The sequence below is a fragment of the Oncorhynchus gorbuscha genome, linkage group LG14 (assembly GCF_021184085.1).
Source record: "Oncorhynchus gorbuscha isolate QuinsamMale2020 ecotype Even-year linkage group LG14, OgorEven_v1.0, whole genome shotgun sequence".
NCBI lineage: Eukaryota > Metazoa > Chordata > Actinopteri > Salmoniformes > Salmonidae > Oncorhynchus > Oncorhynchus gorbuscha.
In genome coordinates, this window is record NC_060186.1 from 28,678,379 (window position 1) to 28,701,556 (window position 23,178).

At 42.5% G+C, this 23,178-nt stretch overlaps 1 protein-coding gene across 1 annotated transcript in view; it reads right to left on the reverse strand.

The window, feature by feature from the left end:
- LOC123994750 (DENN domain-containing protein 2A-like) overlaps positions 1–22,965 on the reverse strand; it is a 43,970-nt gene extending 21,005 nt beyond the window's left edge. The window contains exons 1-11 of the mRNA XM_046297703.1: positions 22,604–22,965; positions 21,480–21,551; positions 19,528–20,799; positions 19,339–19,406; positions 19,156–19,253; positions 18,635–18,850; positions 17,937–18,030; positions 17,805–17,855; positions 17,449–17,660; positions 5,430–5,539; positions 3,710–3,779 (exon numbers count right to left, since the gene is read on the reverse strand). Of these exons, the coding sequence (XP_046153659.1) occupies positions 3,710–3,779; positions 5,430–5,539; positions 17,449–17,660; positions 17,805–17,855; positions 17,937–18,030; positions 18,635–18,850; positions 19,156–19,253; positions 19,339–19,406; positions 19,528–20,799; positions 21,480–21,547 (2,259 nt within the window). The 5' untranslated portion in view covers positions 21,548–21,551; positions 22,604–22,965. The remainder of the gene's footprint in view (positions 1–3,709; positions 3,780–5,429; positions 5,540–17,448; positions 17,661–17,804; positions 17,856–17,936; positions 18,031–18,634; positions 18,851–19,155; positions 19,254–19,338; positions 19,407–19,527; positions 20,800–21,479; positions 21,552–22,603) is intronic.
- Between the last annotated feature and the right edge of the window lie 213 nt (positions 22,966–23,178).

Here is a 23,178-nt window from a genome sequence, read left to right on the forward strand (position 1 = left end):
CCATAGCAACACCCACCCGTAGCATGCGCTCCAGCAGGTATATTTCACTGGTAACCCCCAAAGCCAATACTTTCATTAGCTGCCTTTCCTTCCAGTTCTCTGCTGCCATTGACTGGAACGAATTGCAAAAATCACTAAAGCTGGAGTCTTATATCTCCCTCTCTATCTTTAAGCATCAGCTGTCAGAGCAGCTTACTGATCACTGTACCTATACACAGCCAATCTGTAAATAGCACACCCGACTACCTCATCCCCATATTGCTACTTATCCATTTCCTCTTTTGCACCCCAGTGTCTCTACTTGCACATCATCATTTGCACAACTATCCCTCCAGTGTTAATGCTAATTGTAATGATTTCGCCTCCATGGCCTGTGTATTGCCTTACCTCCCTACTCTTCATTTGCACACACCGTACATAGATTTTTCTATTGTGTTATTGACTGTACGTTTGTTTATGTCTAACTCTGTGTTGTTGTTTTTGTCGCACTGCTTTGCTTTATCTTGGCTGTGTCACAGTTGTAAATGAGAACTTGTTCTCAACTAGCCTACCTGGCTAAATAAAGGTGAAATATATTTTTTTACATCCAAACTAGACCCTGTGTATTCTTCAAACATGTCAGGGAACTGGCTTATACGGGACACCATACGAGGCGATGACAACCAGGAGACAAAATGCTGATAGTTACAGTATCTGTATCGGCAATGGAAGATATACAGTACCAGACAAAAGTTTATTTTTACTGTTCAAGATTGTAGAATAATAGTGAAGACATCAGAACTATGAAATAACACATATGGGATCATGTTGTAACCACAAAAGTGCTAAACAAATCAAAATATATTTTAGATTATTCAAAGTCTGCCTTGATGACAGCTTTGCACACTTTTGCTATTGCATCACGAAGTTCCTCATCTGTAATTTGGCCTTTACCTGAGTCTTTCTGTACAGCTGTTAGTTTTACATTATTAATAGAGAAAAAAATCCATACATTTAACTTCGGTTAGTAGAGATGGAGGAGTCTGAAACAAAAACATATGCTTAAAGTCATTTTGCTTCCTCTTTCAAAATATAGTTTGGCGAAGTCATGATTCGTCATTTGTAACAAGTTTCAGTAAGTTATTTTTGGTAGCATTTCTATGTTGAAGATTAAAAAAGAATATGGGGAATTTGGTGCACAAAACGTATTTTAACTGTGTGTAGAATATAACCACAGATAGAACCCTTGTTCTGTCTATGGTTGTACTCTACCCACAACTTATTTGAATTTTATAGGTAAAGTGTAACTAGCCAGTTGTAGAATATTGTGTTGGCAGTTGATATTGTTTCAACTGTAACATGTCTAAACTTTACATTAGTAGCAAGATGTTGTAGAACAAGTGTCTCGTGAAACACATTCCAGACGCTGGTACTTCTTGCTATCTTGGCATAACTGTGATTTGACAGAGAAATACCAGCTAGCTAGATATGCTAGTCAGCTGTAGCTATCCCCAAGATATAGCTAGTTAGCTGTTGTCAGGTTGGCTGAAAACAAGAACATCTTCTGATGGCGAGTCAGTCAGGAGAAGAGAAGTCCTCAACTTCAAAACTTAACTCCATAACAAAGCTATCATAGCTTACCTCGCTGTCACTAAGTTACTCACTACTGCCCTTGTTTGTTTGTTGTGATTGAATGGCAAAGGCAGACCCAAGAAACACCCACATTAAACCACAATCCAAAGACAACCCGTTTGGGCTTCAGTAATAGCCACTGCATTTCTTAATGAGCACCGGAACACATGTAGAATCAGTCTGTGCAGTTCACCTTTAACACAGGCTCAATCTAATAAATAATATCAGTCACCTTTATTTATTTAACTAGGCAAGTCAGTTCAGAACAAATTCTTATTTACAATGACGGCCTACACCGGCCAAACCAGGACGACGCTGGGGCAATTGTGCTCCGCCCTATGGGACTCCCCATCACAGGCGATTGTGATGCAGCCTGGAATCAAACCAAAAATGACATTACCTTTATGAATTTTCAAGCCATTATGTGCTTTATATGCTTGCTTTGATTACAAAAATGGTTCAAAATTCACAAGAAGTGATGTCAGCTGATGAAGATGATCTCATAGAACAAAACGCATAAGATCACCTAAGACTGTGTTTACCACAGATATTATTTTCAGTGTTTTTCCAAAAACCCTACGAAAAAAACATTAATTTCTCCATAGGCTTTGGACAACAAGCCATGGCGGAGTTAGTGACTACAACAAAAATCCATTACTATTGCTATCTATTCTGAATGGAGCTTGTGAAAATCCACTCTGGCTGGCCAGCATAATGTGTTTTGATGCTGGTTTTTGCAAAGGCTGGTCACCAGCAAAAACACAACAAACACTGGTCACCAGCTAAAGCACAATGAACACCGGTCTGCCAGCATAACCAGCTAGACCATGCTGATCAGACCAGCATGACCAGTTAGATCATACTGGTCATACCAGTTTGACCAGCATCTGAACAGCACTAACCAGCATAGACCAGCTTGAAATGTATGCTGGCCTATGCTGTTTTTTTCCTGCAGGGTGAAAGAGACTTGAGGATGTTTTCACAAAAATAACAACACACAAGCATCTACAACACTATACACACAGTAAAGCACACGCATAAGCGCACACATACACACACATATTTCCGCTGAATCCATCTCAGGGAATAACTGTTTCCCACCAGTCCATCTCTATTTGCAGTATCATGGTTATTTACTCAGCTGACATCATAGATAACCACTTCCTGTCGGTGACTGTCTGTCTGTCTGTATGGTACACTATAGATATACATAAAAGTATGTGGACACCCCTTCAAATGAGTGGATTTGGCTGTTGCAGCCACACCCATCACTGACAGGTGTATCAAATCGAGCACACGCCATGCAATCTCCATAGACAAACATCGACAGTAAAATGGCCTGAAGAGCTGAGTGACTTTCATCGTGGCACCATCATAGGATGCCACCTTTCAAACAAGTCAGTTCATTAAATTTCTGCTAGAGCTTCCCCGGTCAACTGTAAGTGCTGTTATTGTGAAATGGAAATGTCTAGGAGCAACACCAGCTCAGCCACAAAGTGGTAGGCCACACAAGCTCATAGAATTGGATCACCGAGTGCTGAAGCACGTGGCGCATAAAAATCATCTGTTACTACACCTCACTACCAAGTTCCAAACTTTTTCTGGAAGCATCATAAGCACAATAACTGTTTGTCGGGAACTTCATGAAATGGGTTTCCATGGCCGAGCAAGCCTAATATCACCGTGGACAATGCCAAGCGTCGGCTGGAGTGGTGCAAAGCACCATTGGACTATGGAGCAGTGGAAAGGCGTTCTCTGAGTGATGATTCACGCTTCACTGTCTGTCTGGCAGTCTGACTGACAAATCTGGGTTTGGCGGCTGCCAGGAGAACGCTACCTGCCCGAAATGCACTGCAACCTAGGCCTAATCACCCAACATCAGTTCCCAACCTCAATAATGCTCTTGTCGCTAAATAGAAGCAAGTTCCCGCAGCAATGTTCCAACATCTAGTGGAAAGCCTTTCCAGAAAAGTGGAGGGGCAGACCAACTCCATATTAATGCCCATGATTTTGGAATGAGATGTTCAACGAGCTGGTGTCCACACACCTTTGGGCAAGTAGTGTATATGTGTACTGAAGGAATACATGCAAAATGTACCAGTAGACGACGACAGTATCCAAACCTCCTGCTTCCATCTTCGCCAGTCAAAACGAAAGAGAACATTTCACTGTGGAAAAATAAAATACAATAAATATATGTATAATATGCTTATAGGATTGTGATATTAACCCCCCAGAAAACATGTTCACATTGGTATGATGTGGGCCCAATGCAGGCAAACATATTGTCCCCATGCTGACTCTCCATATTGGGCCAATGTGCCTTTGCTCAACAGCTCCACGTTGGCCCCCAAGGCATTGGCCCAGTGTGACCCAATGTGGGCAGCCCATATCTGGTGAGGGCAGCCCTCATTTTGCCTGAAATAAGCCTGTCCTTTCCCAGCAAAAATTTCCATCTTAGAATGATGTGGGCCCATTGCAGACAAAAATATTGGCCCCATGTAAGCTGCCTATATTGGGCCAATACACTGTTGCAATTTCATAGGAATATATTTATTTATAATTAATTAAACTTTATTTCAATGCATAAATTGCATAATTGGATAACCAAGATGTTTCTTTCAAAATATATTCAAAATATATTTTTACAAGAGAAACTGTTAAGTTTCTCATATATCACATTTGGCACTTATTTAAGTAATTTTATAGACCTCATCATTGGCAGTGCACAAGATCCCCTAAAAATGTCTCATCACACAACAGAACACAAAGTCACTGTTCAGTGTTTAAAGATTTTTATGAAATATGGCCAATAATTAATCACAATATGAGTGAAATAAATTAAAATTAAGTATGTTGAAAAGCAGCTTTTCTGTGAGTAGACCACTGATTGGCCAGCTAATCTATGATGAAATGGCAAGCATTTTTAATTGGTCTCTTTGAGATACAAGTTTAAGATCTTTTAAGTGTTTTTTCCCTCCTCCAATGTATGCTTTGGCCACAAATACATAGGATGTATAGGATGAGTCAACAACATTATTTTGTTATGAGTTAACATAATATGAACTTTTAAAAGTGAGATTTTCACAGGACAGGTACTATAAATTTCCCCGAAAATAATTGTGTGCTAACCATGCCTGACAAATATTGAAATGAGCCACTTGGTGTGGGCTAGCCCCTATTGGGCTTGGTGTGGGCTGGCCTGTGTTGGGCTGGTGTGGGCTAGCCTGTGTTGGGCTGGTGTGGGCTAAAATGTGTTGGGCTGTTGAAGGCTTGACATGGGCTAGCCTGTGTTGGGCTGTTGTAGGCTAGCCTGTGTTGGGCTGGTGTTGGCTAGCCTGTGTTGGGCTGTTGTAGGCTAGCACGTATTGGGCTGGTGTAGGCTAGCATGTGTTGGGCTGATTTGGGATTGGTGTAGGCTAGCCCATGTTGCGCTGATGTGGGATGGGTGTTGGATAACCTTTGTTTGGCTAGTGTAGGCTAGCCTGTGTTGGGCTTGTTGTGGGCTAGCCCGTTTGGGGCTGGTGTGGGCTTAGTGTTTTGCAACGTTGTTGGATTGCTGTGGGCTAGCCCGTACCCACCTTGCCCACTGAATACCGACATAGGCCCAATGGGGTAATGTTTACTGGACCACATAGTCTCCAAGGTCAGTATTTTGGTTCACGAGGTTAATAAGAGTAAAGTATGGTACAGATCCATAATAAATAGCTAAATACATTCTATCTATAAAGTGCTTTTCTTAACATTAGAACTGTGTATGATTACAAAGACATATAGGCTATATTAGATTAGTGCATTATGAGTGTGATCCTGCTGACCTGGGGTAGTTCTCTACTGGCTTCAAGTCCTTAGCATCAGGGAAACAGAACTGGGGGATGATCCTTAGCTGATCCTCTGTCTCCTTCATGAACTTGAAGCTCCGCTCCAGCTGCAGAAAGAGCAGGACAAAACATCATACGTCTGGGTCAAAATACGAAATCCATCAAACACCGAGTCTAATCCCGACCCAAATCAACACTTAGCCTTTAACATCTAAACACTTTCCTGAAGACCCATTGCAGATCTCAGAGAATTACCCAATGCTAAGACAATTGGAAGGTTAAGTGGAACCATCGACAGATTTCTAACTATCCTATCACTTTAAAATTCAAAACATTTTTATACTCCCCAAAGTGCAATTTCTGTGGAGAAGGGGCTTGGTCAGGACACATTTTCTGTCCAGGCACTCAAATCAAATCACATTCTATTTGACACACGCTTCGTAAACAATAGCTGTAGTCTAACAGTGAAAGCCTTACTTATTGGTCCTTTTCCAACAATACAGAGTTAAGATAAAGATATAGAATAAAACATGTAAATAGTAACACGAGGAATAAATGCACAGTGAACAATAAAGAAACAAGTGACATAGTGGCTATATACAGGGAGTACCAGTACCGAGTCAATGTACAAGGTAATTGAGGTTAGCTATGTACATATACTGTATGTAGGGATAAAGTAACTAGGCAACAGGATAGATGATAGACATTAGGAGCAGCATAAGTGGTGTGTGTCGTTAGTATGCATGTGTGCACATGCTATAAAGTGCCTTCAGAAAGTATTCACACCCCGTCACGGCTTTCTTCCTGGGAAGGAGAGGCGGACCAAAACCCAGAGTGGTTAGAGTTCATGTTAATTTAATAAGGTAACTCAACCATGAACAGGATACAAAACAATAAACCCGAAACGGTCCTAACTGGTGCATAAAACACAAAGACAGGAAACAATCACCCACAAACTACCCAAAGAATATGGCTGCCTAAATATGGTTCCCAATCAGAGACAACAATAAACACCTGCCTCTGATTGATGACCACTCTAGGCAACCATAGACTTTCCTAGACAACTAAACTGAACACAACCCCATGAATCTAATAAACCCCTAGACAAGACAAAACACATAAATCACCCATATCACACCCTGACCTAACCAAAATAATAAAGAAAACAAAGATAACTAAGGCCAGGGCGTGACACACCCCTTGACTTTTCCCACATTTTATTGTGCTAAAAGGTGGGATTAAAATTATTGAAATCATTTTTTTGTCAAAAATCTACACAAAATACTCTTTAACCTGTTATGCCTACCCCCTAATTTTTCGAACATTCTGTTAAAAATTGCGCAACATTTCAGCGCCCTGCTACTCATGCCAGGAATATAGTATATGCATATGATTAGTATGTGTGGATAGAAAACACTCAGACGTTTATAAAACTGGTTAAATCACGGCTGTGACTATAACAGAACGTGCGTTTCATCGAAAAGTGCAGGAAAATCTGATCACTGAAAATGGGAAAATATATCCATGCGCCACTTCAACCCATTGTTAAACGTGATCCACATTAAATGGGGCCGGGGTTGCAATACCTACAGCTTCCACACGATGTCAACAGTCTTGTCATTTGCCTACGATTTGTTTCTAGGTCAAACAGACACAAGGCAGCGCAGTTCTTCCGGTCTCTGACCGGATATTTTGGTTGAGATTTACCCGGACATTATTATTATTATTATTATTTTTGCATGTCAACACTGAAGTGTATGGGCCTCCAATTTTTTTAATGGACTGGATCTTTATATTACCACCTAGGTCACCTGGATCATGTTTCAGTAACAAGAATCAGACCTTCCTGTTGAGTATCTGATAATGTAAAACTTTTATAGGAGTGGTTAAAACATGCTAATAACGGTCCTCTGAGTATATCAACAGATATTTGGTATTCCTCAACTGGTATGCCATCCAGCCCTGGAGTTTATAATAATAAAGAAAGGCTATAATTGCATCAATAAGTTCCTCCTCTGAAATGTGGCTTTCAAATTAGTCTTTTTGTACAGTTGTTAATTAACAGCTGTATTAATGGAAAGAAATCTTTACGATGAACTTTTTTTTACCTTCATTTAACTAGGCAAGTCAGTTAAGAACAAATTCTTATTTGCAATGACGGCCTACCCCGGCCAAACCTGGACGACGCTGGGCCAATTGTACGCCACCCTATGGGACTCCCAATCACGGCCGGTTGTGATGCAGCCTGGAATCAAACAGGGTGTCTGTATTGACGTCTGAAACACCGAGATGCAGTGCCTTAGACCGCTGCGCCACTCATGATTCCCAAACATGACATTACCTTTATGAATCACGGCCAGATGTGATCACGCTTATTAAAGTACTTTGCGTCCTCTTTCAATAAAATAGTTTGGTGAATCATGGGTCATTTGTTTAAGTAAATTATTTTTAGTAGCATGCTTAATATGTTGAAGATAAAAAAAATATTTGGTGCAATTATCCCCATATTCCATCCAGTCCGCTTTATTTTTGATAATATATTACATTTGATCTTTCTTGAATAAGTTCCTCCAGTTCTGTTTGTTTTTCCTCTAAATTGTTCTGTGTCTCCATGGGACAGTTTTTTTGCTATCTATCTGTACTATTTCCATTGTTAATATGAACTCTTTTGACCTAAATGGCTTTTGTTTTAAAGATGAGTATTGAATTGCATGGCCTCTAAAGACACATTTTAACCGGTTAAGACTCTAGGGGCAGTATTTCATTTTTGGATAAAAAGACGTGCCCGTTTTTAGCGCAATATTTTGTCACGAAAAGATGCTCGACTATGCTTGGAATTGATAGTTTTGGAAAGAAGACACTCTGACGATTCCAGAACTGCAAAGATTTTCACTGTGAGTGCCTTAGAACAAAACCTACAGGCAAAACCAAGATGTTTGAGCGACCAGGAAATCAACAGGATTTCTGATGGCACGTTTTCCATGATCGCCTTATATGGCTGTGAATGCGACAGGAATGAACGGACACTTCCTATCGTTTCCCCAAGGTGTCTGCAGCATTGTGACGTATTTGTAGGCATATCATTGGAAGATTGACCATAAGAGACTACATTTACCAGGGGTCCCGCACGGTGTCTGCGTGGAAATTGGTGCGCAAAAGTCAGGTACCAGTATTTTTCCATCCGAATCTGAGAACAATGCAGGCTTCCAGGAATGGCATTTCAATGAAGAGATATATGACAAAACACCTTGAGGATGGATTCAAACAACGTTTTCCATGTTTCAGTCGATATTATGGAGTTAATTCGGAAAAAAGTTTGACGTGTAGGTGACTGAATTTTCGGTTAGTTTCGGTAGCCAAATGCATAGTAACAAAACGGAACGTTGTGTCCTACACAAGCATCTTTCAGGAAAAACTGGACATCTGCTATGTAACTGAGAGTCTCCTCATTGAAACATCTGAAGTTCTTCAAAGGTAAATTATTTTATTTGATCCCTTTGCTGGTTTTTGTGAATATGTTGCGTGCTAAATGCTAACGCTAAATGCTAAGCTAGCTATCACCACTCTTACACAAATTATTGATTTTCTCTGGTTCTAAAGCATATTTTGAAAATCTGAGACGACAGGATTGTTAAGAAAAGGATAAGCTTGAGGATAGGCATATTTATTTCATTTCATTTGCGATTTTTAGAAATCGCTAACGTTGCGTTATGGTAATGAGCTTGAGGCTATGATTACGCTACCGAATACGGTGTGGGTAGGACTAACAGTGTCCCATACAATAATGGGATCTGCTGTATCTATGCTATGTTAGGAAAGTCAGTTATAAACTATTCTGTCCTGGTTAAAAACAAGTTGTCATCCAACAGCCTTTGATTACATTTCCAATATCCTCACCAATGTGGAAAATCTGTAAGAGTGATGTAAATTTCAATTATTTGATGGTCCGACCGCATTCTGTCCCCTATCAACACGTTTTAAACTTTTGGAGCCAGCGAGAATGACGTAAGAAAGTAGTGAAGACAACAAGCTTGATTGAGCCTATCAAATCAAATCAAAGTTAATTTGTCACGTGCGCTAAAAGCAACAGGTGTAGGTAGACCTTATGCTTACATACAGGCTCTAAATAGTGCAAAAAAAGGTATTAGGTGAACAATAGGTAAGTAAAGAAATAAAAACAACAGTAAAAAGACTGAAAAATAACAGTAGCGAGGCTATAAAAACAGCTAGGCTCCATACAGACACCAGTTAGTCAGACTGATTGAGGTAAGCCAATGTGCGGGAGCACTGGTTGGTCGGGCCAATTGAGGGTGTACATGAATGTATAGATAAAGTGACTATGCATATATGATAAACAGAGTGTAGCAGCAGCGTAAAAGAGGGGTTGGAGGGGAACACAATGCAAATAGTCCGGGTAGCCATTTGATTACCTGTTCAGGAGTCTTATGACTTGGGGGTAAAAACTGTTGAGAAGCCTTTTTGTCCTAGACTTGGCACTCCGGTACCGCTTGCCATGCGGTAGTAGAGAGAACAGTCTATGACTGGGGTGGCTGGGGTCTTTACTGAAGACTCATCTCTTCAGTGGGTCATATGATTGAGTGTAGTCTGGCCCAGGAGTGGGAAGGTGAACGGAAAGGCTCTGGAGCAACGAACCACCCTTGCTGTCTCTGCCTGGCCGGTTCCCCTTTTTCCACTGGGATTCTCTGCCTCTAACCCTGTTACGGGGGCTGAGTCACTGGCTTGCTGGGGCTCTCTCGTGCCGTCCCTGGGGGATGCGTCACCTGGGGGGTTGATTCACTGTTGTGGTCGGCCTGTCTGGGTCCCCCCCCCCCCTTGGGTTGTACCGTGTCGGAGATCTTTGTGGGCTATACTCGGCCTTGTCTCAGGATGGTAAGTTGGTGGTTGAAGATTTCCCTCTAGTGGTGTGGGGGCTGTGCTTTGGCAAAGTGGGTGGGGTTATATCCTTCCTGTTTGGCCCTGTCCGGGGTGTCCTCGGATGGGGCCACAGTGTCTCCTGACCCCTCCTGTCTCAGCCTCCAGTATTTATGCTGCAGTAGTTTATGTGTCGGGGGGCTAGGGTCAGTTTGTTTATCTGGAGTACTTCTCCTGTCCTATTCGGTGTCCTGTGTAAATCTAAGTGTGCGTTCTCTAATTCTCTCCTTCTCTCTTTCTTTCTCTCTCTCGGAGGACCTGAGCCCTAGAACCATGCCCCAGGACTACCTGACATGATGACTCCTTGCTGTCCCCAGTCCACCTGGCCATGCTGCTGCTCCAGTTTCAACTGGCCTGGGCCCTAGGACCATGTCCCAGGACTACCTGACATGAGGACTCCTTGCTGTCCCCAGTCCACCTGGCCATGCTCCTGCTCCAGTTTCAACTGTTCTGCCTTACTATTATTCAACCATGCTGGTCATTTATGAACATTTGAACATCTTGGCCACGTTCTGTTATAATCTCCACCCGGCACAGCCAGAAGAGGACTGGCCACCCCACATATGCTCTCTCTAATTCTCTCTTTCTTTCTCTCTCTCGGAGGACCTGAGCCCTAGGACCGTGCCCCAGGACTACCTGACATGATGGCTCCTTGCTGTCCCCAGTCCACCTGACTGTGCTGCTGCTCCAGTTTCAACTGTTCTGCCTTATTATTATTTGACCATGCTGGTCATTTATGAACATTTGAACATCTTGGTCATGTTCTGTTATAATCTCTACCCGGCACAGCCAGAAGAGGACTGGCCACCCCACATAGCCCGGTTCCTCTCTAGGTTTCTTCCTAGGTTTTGGCCTTTCTAGGGAGTTTTTCCTAGCCACCGTGCTTTTACACCTGCATTATTTGCTGTTTGGGGTTTTAGGCTGGGTTTCTGTACAGCACTTTGAGATATCAGCTGATGTACGAAGGGCTATATAAATAAATTTGATTTGATTTGATTTGATTTGATAAATTTTAGGGCCTTCCTCTCACACCGCCTGGTGTAGAGGTCCTGGATGGCAGGCAGCTTAGCCCCAGTGATGTACTGGGCCGTACGCACTACCCTCTGTAGTGCCTTGCGGTCGGAAGCCAAACAATTGCCGTACCAGGCAGTGAAGCAACCAGTCAGGATTCTCTCAATGTTGCTGCTGTAGAACCTTTTGAAGATCTCAGGACCCATGCCAAATCTTTTTAGTTTCCTGAGGGAAAAGAGGTGCTGACGTGCACTCTTCACAACTGAGTGGGGTGTATGTGTACCATGTTAATTCCTCAGTGATGTGGACACAGAGGAACTTGAAGCTCTCGACTCCCTTCACTACAGCCCCTTCGATGTGGATGGGGGCGTGCTCGCACCGTCGTTCGTTTTCTGGAGTCCACGATCAGCTCCGTTGTCTTGCTGATGTTGAGGGAGGGGTTGTCCTGGCACCACACTGCCAGCTCTCTGACCTTCTCCCTATAGAATGCCTCATCGGTTATCAGTCTTACCACCGTCGTGTCATCAGTAAACTTGATGATGGTGTTGGAGTTGTGCATGGCCACGCAGCCCTGGGAGAACAGGGAGAACAGGAGAGGACTAAGCACCCACCCCTGAGGGACCCAGTGTTGGTCAATGTGGCGGATCTGTTGTTTCCTACCCGCACTGCCTGAGTGTGGCCCGTCAGGAAGACCAGGATTCAGTTGCACAGGAAGGTGTTCAGAGCTTGATGATGAGCTTGAAAGTGACATGGTGTTGAATGCGGAGATGTAGTCAAAGAATAGCATTCTTACGTAGGTATTCCCTTTTGTCCAGGTGGGTAAGGGCAATGTGGAGTGCAATAGAGATCATCTGTGGATCTGCTGTTTTCAGTCAGGATCTCAGAGATCACTGCTTCATTGCCTGCATCCGCTATGGGTCCACGGTCAAACTACCACCCCTCATCACTGTTGGGGCAGTGCACAAATTGGAGTGGGTCCAGGGTGTCTGGGATGATGGTGTTGATGTGAGCCATGACCGGCCTTTCAAAGCATTTCATGGCCACAATCCAATGAGCATCAGAGTCAGCGTAGTAGGATTCGATCTTGGTCCTGTAATGGCGCCTTGCCTGTTTTATGGCTCGCCGGTGGTCGTTGTGGGATTTCTTATAAGCGTCTTGATTAATGTCTCGCTCCTTGAAATTGGAAGCTCTAGCCTTTAGCTTAGTGCTAATGTTCGCTGTAATCCATGGCTTTTGGTTGGGTTATGTACGGACAGTCACAATGGGGATGACGATGTCGATGCACTTATATATGAAGCTGGTGACTGATGTTGTAAATCTCAGAACATATTCCAGTCTGTGCTATAGCGAAAGAGTCCTATAATTTAACATCTGATTTGTCAGACCACTTCCATATTGAACTACGCTCGCTTCGAGGCAAACAACACATTACCTCCTGTTTGAGTGTTTTGCTTGTAAGCAGGAATCAGGAGGATCGAGCTATGGTCTGATTTGCCAAAGGGAGGGCGAGGGAGAGTCTTGTATGCATTTCTGTGATCTAGAGTTTTTCGCCTCTAGCTGCACAGGTGACATGCTGGTAAATATGAGGTAAAACGGATTTCAGTTGTCCTGCATCAAAATGACCGGCCATGAGAAATGTCACCTCTGTGCATTTTCTTGTTTGCTTATGGCCCTATACAGCTTGTCTAGTGTGGTCTTAGTGCCTGCATCGGTTTGTGGTGGCAAATAGACAGCTATGAAAAATACAGATGAAAACTCTTGGTAGATAGTATGGTCTGCAGCTTATCATGAGGTATTCTAACTCATGCAAGCAAAAACTCAAGACTTAACATTAGACATCACGCACCAGCTGTTGTTAACCATGAGACACACCACTCCCCCTCTCCCCTTACCCAAGTTTGCCATCTGGTCTTGAGGATGCATAGAAATACCAGCAACTCCGAGAAACATAGTACCTTACAGTTTTTCAGGTCCCGTTGATAGGATAGTCTCTAGCAGAGCTAATCGAGATTGCACATTCGACAACAAAACACTCACGCTCATCTCATACTCATCTTTAAAACAAAAGCGATTTAGGTCAAAAGAGTTCATATGTGACCCAATTCAGGAAACTAGATGTATGTCACAAGTCACAACTTCACAGGAAAGTCGTTTTACGTAAAACATATTTTTCTTATCAAAATGCATTTTTTGGGCAGAAATGCCTTCTTGAACATGTGAGCTTTCGGGATATTTTGTCAGGACAAGATGCTAGAATATGCATATAATTGACAGTTTAGGATGGAAAACACTCTAAAGTTTCCAAAACTGTAAAAATATTGTCTGTGAGTATAACAGAACTGATATTGCAGGCGAAAGCCTGAGAAAAATCCAATCCGGAAGTGCCTCACGTTTTGAAAGCGCTGCGTTCCAATGCGTCCCTATTGAGCAGTGAATGGGCTATCAACCAGATTACTTTTTCTCTGTATTCCCCAAGGTGTCTACAGCATTGTTACGTAGTTTTACGCATTTATGTTGAACAATACCCGTAAGCGGCTACATTGCGCAACTGGTCACCTGATGGCTCCCAGAGTGATTCTCGCATAAAATACAGAGGTAGCCATTATTCCAATCGGTCCTACTGAAAAACCAATTGTCCCGGTGGATATATTATCGAATAGATATTTGAAAAACACCTTGAGGATTGATTATAAACAACCTTTGCCATGTTTCTGTCAATATTATGGAGCTAATTAGGAATATTTTTAGCTGTTTTCGTGATTGCAATTTCCGGGCGATTTCTCAGCCAAAGGTGAAGAACAAACGGAGCTATTTCGCCTATAAAAATTAATATTTTTGGAAAAAAGGAACATTGCCTATCTAACTGGGAGTCTCGTGAGTGAAAACATCCGAAGCTCATCAAAGGTAAACTATTTAATTTGATTGCCTTTCTGATTTCCGTGACCAAGTTACCTGCTGCTAGCTGGACAAAATGCTATGCTAGGCTATCAATAAATGTACACAAATGCTTGTCTAGCTTTGGCTGTAAAGCATATTTTGAAAATCTGAGATGACAGGGTGATTAACAAAAGGCTAAACTGTGTCTCAATATATTTCACTTGTGATTTTCATGAATAGGAATATTTTCTAGGAATATTTATGTTCGTTGCGTTATGCTAATTAGTGTCAGTCGATGATTACGCTCCATCATGCGGGATGGGGATTCATTAGAGGTTAAATTACGAGCCTTGTTGGTTAAGCCACAGAAAAAGTCAGCAACCTTCCCACTAGCCATGATTGGCTGAGATAATGAGTGGGCTGGACATGCCGAGAGAGGACTTTGGATTGGTTTGCCATAGAATCAGTCTGTGTTGGTAATCCTGTCAAACGCGTCTTTAAATGTTTTTTATTGTGTAGTGGAGCTGCATAAGTGTGGCTCTCCACTTTCTGGAGGATCAAGTTTTGAAATCAGTGGAATCAGAGTATGATAGCTAAAGAGATGGAGGAAACACCATTCTCCGGATTACATCTTCAAACTCAGGGCAACCATGGCACGGCATTCCTGACAGGGAGACGTGTCCATGCACGATGATGTTTACAGGTAAGATAGTCTAGCGTTAGCTTTTTAGTTATGACACATTTTCTAATTTTGACAGGAAGTGGTTTAATTTCAAGCTAAAAATGTACCGTTAGCTAGCTAACATTGAATATGGTTTGTTAGCTCCTAGCACTGTGGCATTGTTGGCACTGTTTACAGTTTAACTAGCTAATGTTGGCTGGTTGGATCGTTAGCTAACGTTACGTGATGTGTGTACAACACCCGTTGAATATGGCCAGTGTCAGTAAACATCGGTAAATAAAAAGAGTAATGAAATTGCTGCCAGCAGAGTTGGTTAGACTGTTTTCATGTTATCCAGAGGTAAACAAATCATCGGCCAGAGCGTCAAATGTGCGCTTCGAGAGCGAAACGAGATGGGTGGGGCCAAAGCTTAGGGCGAGGGTGTGAACGATGCTGAATGGGCATAGACAAAGAAGTGCTCTTCACTAGATAGCAAAACATTGAAAGGAGATTTTCTCAAAAGTGAGTTTACAAGTTGAACAACTTTCGAAGCAGAATTGCTTTCCCATTGTTCCTCAAATGCAGCGAGTCTCTACTTTTATATAATGTTTAAAAAATAATTACAAATTTGCTACATAAGACCGAATCCAGATGGTGAGTCATATATCAACAATGGAAATAGAGGGACTAACAGTACAGATAGATAGCAATAAAACTGTCCCATAGAGGTACAGAATAAGTTAGAGGAAAACCAAAAAGAACTGGAGAAACGTATTCAAGAACGATCAAGTGTAATATATTATAAAAATAAAGCGAACTGGATGGAATATGGGGAAAATCAGCAATTTAACTTCTTCGAGATGAGGGGGCGCTCTTTTAATTTTTGGATAAAAAACGTTCCCGTTTTAAACAAGATATTTTGTCACGAAAAGATGCTCGACTATGCATGTAATTGACAGCTTTGGAAATAAAAAACTCGGACGTTTCCAAAACTGCAAAGATATTATCTGTGAGTGCCCCAGAACAAATGCTACAGGCGAAACCAAGATGAAATTTCAATACAGGAAATGGTCCAGATTATGAATGCCCTGTGTTCCAATGTCTCCTTATATGGCTGTGAATGCGCCAGGAATGAACCTGCACTTTCTGTCGTTTCCCCAAGGTGTCTGCAGCATTGTGACGTATTTGTAGGCATATAAATTGGAAGATTGACCATAAGAGACTACATTTACCAGGTGTCCGCCCGGTGTCCTCCGTCGAAATTATTGTGTAATCTCCAGGTCCATGCGCGTTCCATTTTCTTCAGAAGAGAAACCAAACTGCCACGAATGATTTATCGTCGATAGATATGTGAAAAACACCTTGGGGATTGATTCTAAACAACGTTTGCCATGTTTCTGTCGATATTATGGAGTTCATTTGGAAAAAAGTTTGCGTTTTTCTTACCCAAACGTGATGAACAAAACAGAGCGATTTGTCCTACACAAATCATATTTTTGGAAAAACTGAACATTTGCTATCTAACTGAGAGTCTCCTCATTGAAAACATCCGAAGTTCTTCAAAGGTAAATTATTTTATTTGAATGCTTTTCTTGTTTTTGTGAAAATGTTGCATGCTGAATGCTAAGGTTAAATGCTATGCTAGGCTATCAATACTCTTACACAAATGCTTGTTTAGCTATGGTTCAAAAGCATATTTTGAAAATCTGAGATGACAGTGTTGTTAACAAAAGGCTAAGCTTGAGAGCAAATATATTTATTTCATTTCATTTGCGATTTACATGAATAGTTAACGTTGCATTATGGTAATGAGCTTGAGGCTATAAATAGGATCCCGGATACGGGATTGCTCGTCGCAACAGGTTGAAAAAAATCTTTAACATAGAAATGCTACCAAAAATAATTTACTGAAACTTGTTACAAATGAAGGAGTTAATCGCGGTCTACATGCTCGCTGACGTAATCTCCGTATGACGCGGCGTCGCTTGTGTCACGTCCACTCCCGCTTCCCCACTACAGCCCTCGACATCACCAGTTGAATAACCACCGGTCCTGGCAACCCATCTTTACGCACACCTGAGTCTCGTCATCAGTCACACCTGAACTTCATTACTCCCTTGATTACCTACCGTTTATTTAGCGCCCTATAGTTATCAGTCAGCAAGTAGTATTGTTAGTGTTTCCATGTCAGACGTATCTTTTGGTTTGTATCATTCCATAACTGCACCTGCTTCCTGACTCCCTGCATCTATGTTACAGCTTGCCTCTTTTTTTGCCACCACTTCCTCTTTCGAGTCCTGGGATCAGGGTCCAGAGTAAGCAGAACGTCCAGGGCTGTCGACTTGTTAAAGTAGATATCTTCATCCAAATTGAGGTTATTGATCACTGTTCTGATGTCCAAAAGCTGTTTTCGGTCATGGGAAATTATGGCGGAGACATTATGTGCAAAAAAATGTAAGATCAGCATAGAAAATAATGAAAAAAACAGCAGGAGCCTCTAAGACGGCAGCCCCATGTTCAAACCATTCTCCTCACCTTGAGGGGAAAGTGCTGTGTGACCTCCGGCAGGTAGTGGACGCCAGCCTTGGTGCTGTGCAGCGCCACAACCAGAAAGTACTCAAAGAGCTGGCGTTGATGAAGCTCCTTCAGATTCCTGGTGAGGTCCAGAGAGCTGTGTTTGTTACAGTACTGACCCTCTCCCGGCTGGCTCAGGATAGACTGGACTGAGGACATGCGCTGCCGATGGGCTGTGAGAGGGGAAGGAGGGTATGGAAGGAAAGGAAGGAAAAGCAAAGGTAATGAAGGAGAGGGGTAGAAAAAGGGAAGATTCATTTGATACTGACAGAAGCACTTTATGGAATTGTGAAAGATGTCAGTTGGTCACATTATACCTTTAGCCCTGTCCTCTGTCTCACTTTCTGAGTCAGTGTTTTCATCTGTGACTGCAACAAAAATGAAAAAAGTGTTACAAAATGGAGAGCATTGAAATAATGTTTTGGGGGTTGAAAGAATCTCGCACTCACCTCTCCCTGAGCTGGTCTCAGCAATGTGATAGACCCTCCTCAGATGTTTCTTTCCAACACGAGCCTCAAAGATACTGTTGATTTTAAGCACATCCTGTTGGAAGAATGAATGTTAGAAATATCAATATTGGATATACACTGAGTATACAAAACATTAACAATACCTTTCCATGACATAGACTGACCAGGTGAATCCAGGTAAAAGCTATGATCTCTTGTTGATGTCACTTGTTAAATCCACTTCAATCAGTGTAGATAAAGGGGAGACAGGTTAAAGAAGGATGTTTAATAAGCCTTGAGACAATTGATATATGGATTGTTTATGTGTGCCATTCAGAGGGTGAATTGGCAAAACAAAATATTTAAGTGCCTTTTGAACGGGGTATGGTAGTAGGTGCCAGGCGCACCGGTTTGTGTCAAGAACTGCAATGCTGCTGGGTTTTTCACACTCAACAGTTTCCCATGTGTATCAACTGTGTGAAGCATTGGAGACAACATGGGCCAGCATCCCTGTGGAACGCTTACGACACCTTGTAGAGTCCATGCCCCGATGAACTGAGGCTGTTCAGAGGGCAAAAGGGGGGAGGGGGTGTGCAACTCAATATTAGCAATGTGTTCCTAATGTTTGGTATACTCAGTGTATAGGAGAAGGAGAGGAAGCCACTTAAGACTATTGAGATTCCCCCACAGTCTCTTACCATTGGTATCCTCCTGCAGGCGTGGTTATAGGAATCTCCTCCAGACAGCCAGTGGGGCAGCTCATCTGCGCTGTGAGGGGTGGACTGGGGGCTGAGCCGGGGGGGAGATGCTACTCCTCCACTATCACTACGGTGATGGTTGGTCTTACGCAGATCTGGAAGCTTGAAGCTGCAACTCCCACCAGAGTTCTGTCTGAAGAAACCAGGCCTGGAGATCTGCACAGAGACTAAAAATAATCAGATCAATCTGTGAAGTAAAGTAAGTCATAAGCTAATGTAAAGGACATCACACTGCTTGCTTAGCGAGTACCGCTTCCTCCTGATGTGGCTCATGAGACTCAAACCCAAGATCTCTGCCTCGCAAACACACATCTTACCCAGTCATGCCACTGAAAAGCTGGCTATCCAACAGCGCATGTGGAGACACTTCAGGCTGAGGAGTGAGCATCACAGATCCCCATCTGCTAAACTGACACAAACTGTCATGACTGTTATGTCATCATTAAGACAGTGTTATGTACCTTGGAGCATTCTGACCCAGGAGAGGAAGGTAGAGAAGGTTGTGATGAGCACTGACTGGATACCTCAATGTCCTCATATGGATTCTCCTTGGAAGAGTCTGCAGGAAGACCAAAGATAATTAAACACAATTGAATTTAGTTCAAATTATTATTTGTGATTAGATCAGTTTTTTTATTCTTCACCTGTAATAATTTCATAATGATGATAAGGCGGATGACATGATGGAATGTCCTCAAACTCAAATGATTTCCTGTGAAGGAACAAAAGAAAGGGGGAAATACTTAGAATATATTGTGTGTATGTTTATATGAGAGTGAATGAATTACTGTTAGTGTGAATTTAGTGTTGTGTGTTCTGTATGGCTATTTTACCTCTTGGGGTTGTCTCTATCTCTTTGTCTGTCTGTCCTGGGTCTCCTGTAGATGTTGGGGGAAGGCTGGTTGGACAGAGGTGGAGGGGAGATGGAAGGCAGTGGGGGCAGATTCCTCTGCCCTTTCCCATGTCTCGGTAATGAGCGGGTCCTCGCTTCAAATTTGGAGAGGTGCTGAAAGGTACGTTGCTGGAAGGTGCGCTGGGGTTTGGGGACCGGGTTTATGGGTGGTGACCCTGGCTCTGTGTACACATTCTGCAGGTCTCGTCCCTCTTGCCCACCTTGCCTTGACTCCCCAAACATCTCGTCAGCATCCAATGTCCCTAAAATGGATTCTATCTCTCTTCTCTTGGCCTCTACATGTGTATCTCTGCTAGGTGGGCAGAAGTAGTTGCCAGGTAGCTCTAGATGACTCTTGCTGGGGTTCTCCTCCCTCATGGTCTGCTCCAGCTTCTTGAAGAGAGTGAAGACGGCTCTCTGCTCTACCAGTCTCCTACCGTTGTCTTTCTTCAGCATCCCCATCACCTGCTCCTTCACAGGCTCCACAGTAGGCCGAGAAACCCCTGCCCTTCCTATGATCTCTTTCCCAAAGTTCTGCTGCTTTCCCCTGCTGGCCAGCCTGCTGCAGTGTCCTTTATGCTGCTCCTCGGAGGGTCTGACATCCATCTTCTGAAGGGATTCAGTTATTTTCACAGTAGTGTCCTTTACATGCCCCACAGGCGAGGTAGTCCTCGAATTCCCAGCCATTTCTACATTATCTTTCCCATGGTTCTGCTGTGTCTCCTTGCTGGCTGGTCTACTCCAGTGCTCCATGGTGGGTCTGGAATCAATCTTTTTTAGGGATTCTGTTATTTTCCCAATAGGAACTGTAGTGACTGTTGGGGAGATATGCTCTATGTTCTCCTTCCCATTGTTCTTCGTTCTTTCGCAGTCCTCAATGGTGGGTTTGGAATCACTCTTAATTAAGGAGTCAGTTCTTTCCACAATACTCTGAGTGGGTGTAGTTGTAGCTGTTGTTAATGTTGGGGATGGGGAAGACTCCTTCCCTTCCCACTTTGAGATCTTGTCTTTGATGGTGGCATGGGGAGGTTTGGAGAGTGTTCTGCCCCCAGCCAAGGTGTTCCTCTCAGCCTGCATAGTTATGCTTGGGACCTCCAGCAGGTTGTTTATGGAGATGAGGGGCAGATCGGTTGCCCTTCCTTCCCTGTCCTGGCACTGCCCTGGCCTGTTGTTAGGGTCTGTAGGTGCACTGTCCCCTTTCAGAAGGCCACGTCTGAAATATCAGTCCAAATGGTAGTCAACACAATGGCTACTAAAACCATATTAACACAGGCAACTAAAACCATATTAACACAGGCAACTAAAACCATATTAACACAGGAAACTAAAACTTTTAGACCTCAAAACACAACCTTGAATTTTCAATTCAGGCAAAATAGACTTGAAAATATATTGTAGACCTCAAATTCTCCATTTAGTCAACATAAAGAGACAATAACAACAGGACTCATTTAAGGAACATTCCAGTCTGTTCAGTCATTGATGGGAAAGTCAGGGTCTTTAGTCTGGCGGTAGCATAAATGTCATGAGGACAGGCCTGTGACCGACCATATCCTTCTCACAGAGCTTCAGTAAACAAACACATACTTGGACCAGAGCCACATGGACCAGAGCCATCTAAAACGGTTTTGTTTTAGATGGAAATAAGAAAATAGATTAAATAAGCATTCTGAACCCAAATAAAAACTTAAGTCGTTAATTAAAGAGAAACTGAATTAGTTGTATGTGTGTTGATGGTTTTGAATTGGGAAGTGTATTAGTAGTTGAAAGAATAGTATGGCTTAAGGGGAACCACTTTACATTGTAACCATGATCTTCTTGGTGACTTTTCTTTTTCAATGGACCCATAAATATTCCCCCAACATTACAGGTCCCCACTCTCATCATACTCACTTGTTAACAATTTGGTAAAGGCAGTCCTGCCCTGCAGTCATCCTGCTAGCAGACTCCATTCTCAGCATACACCTGTAGAGAGAGAGACAGGAAGATAGAGACAAGTTTCAAATTACAGTTACACACAAAGGGATACTGCAGAAAAGAGAGAGAGAGAGAGATCAGATATTTTGGATTCCCTTAATCCTAGTTCTAGTCATGCAGATATGTCTATGAAGCTCATAAAATCACTAGCCAGACATCTAGAGTCGAGGCATCTCTGTCCCAGTGAGACTGAATCAGTGTAAGAATAGTATCCTAACTGATTTTCCACCTCTCATTCATTCCTCACATCTGGTTTCCTACAGTATTTTGCACAGCCAATTAAGTCTCATACAAAACCATGACAAAAATAGTTCAGATCCCATGAGGGGCTAAGTCAGCACACAAATAAAACGTTTGAGTCGCAAATAACTATTGGAGAGGGAGTACTGATACTTTTGAACCCCTGTCACTGTCACAATGGCAAATGGAAATGTTTTAAACACTCTGAGACTCTACTCTGTCTCTGTATCTCAGTTCTCAGGGCATTGTCTCTCAGTTCACTGGCTTCTGAGAAGATCTTGGGTAGAGTTTCCCAAGCAGACCCTTTTAGACCGCATGTCTGCCACTGGAATAATGTTTACATGTCCTACATCACTCATATCATATGAATGTACTGTATTTTATACCATCTATTGTACCTTGCCTATGCCGCTCGGCCATCGCTCATCCATGTGTTTATATGTTCATATTCTCATTCATCCCTTTAGATTTGTGTGTATTAGGTAGTTGTTGGGGAATTGTTGGTTTACTTGTTAGATATTACTGCACTCTCAGAACTAGAAGCATAAGCATTTCGCTACACTCCCACCATGTGTATGTGACCAATAAAATGTAATTTGATGCTGTATACTAAGTCGTAGATAAGTTAAAAAAGCACCTGGGGTTCACATACTGCTGGATATACAGCAGGACACACATAATATCACATTATTCTCGTTTATCAGCCTTGTAGAGGTCCTACAATTTTGACACAGGACAAGAAATTAATACAATATTATCAAACTCAGCCAATGCACAAATCGTCATCTAGTCGTCCTTACCTTTCTCTGTTGCACAGACCTTGTGAGTCTACCAGCGGAACAGGAGCTCATTTCCACATCAGTGACCCTTGATACAACAGCATCATTATCCATGACTTCCTCAATCACAAGCAGGTCAACTCCAATACTATATGTTGCCATACTAAGATCTGCCTCTCCTTTCCCACAACTCCAACACTAGTCATCAATCATCTCTCACACACCGTGGAAAACATCTCTTGGCTTTTTATGAAGAAGTGTATCTCAAAGGTTGCATCAAGTCCAACGCAGCTCCAAGGCTTTAGTAGTCTGATTTAGTATTTCCCTCTATATGCTTTATTTGCCATGTATCCTAAAGGAATAGCTGACCCCTTTCTCCTAAACTCGCTCTCCCACTATAGCTGCAGACCCCTCCCACTCTTACACAATGGTCCCTTCCCAGCTAACTGAAAGTTCTGGCTCCTCTCCACCACTTCTCATCTTAAGCTAGATCATTGGTCATTTTAGCTGGCTGAGGTTCAGTTGACTTGCAATGTAATGGGTTCAAATTACTTCATCCACTGTGCAGGGATTATTCACTTTTCTGTCAAGAAGTT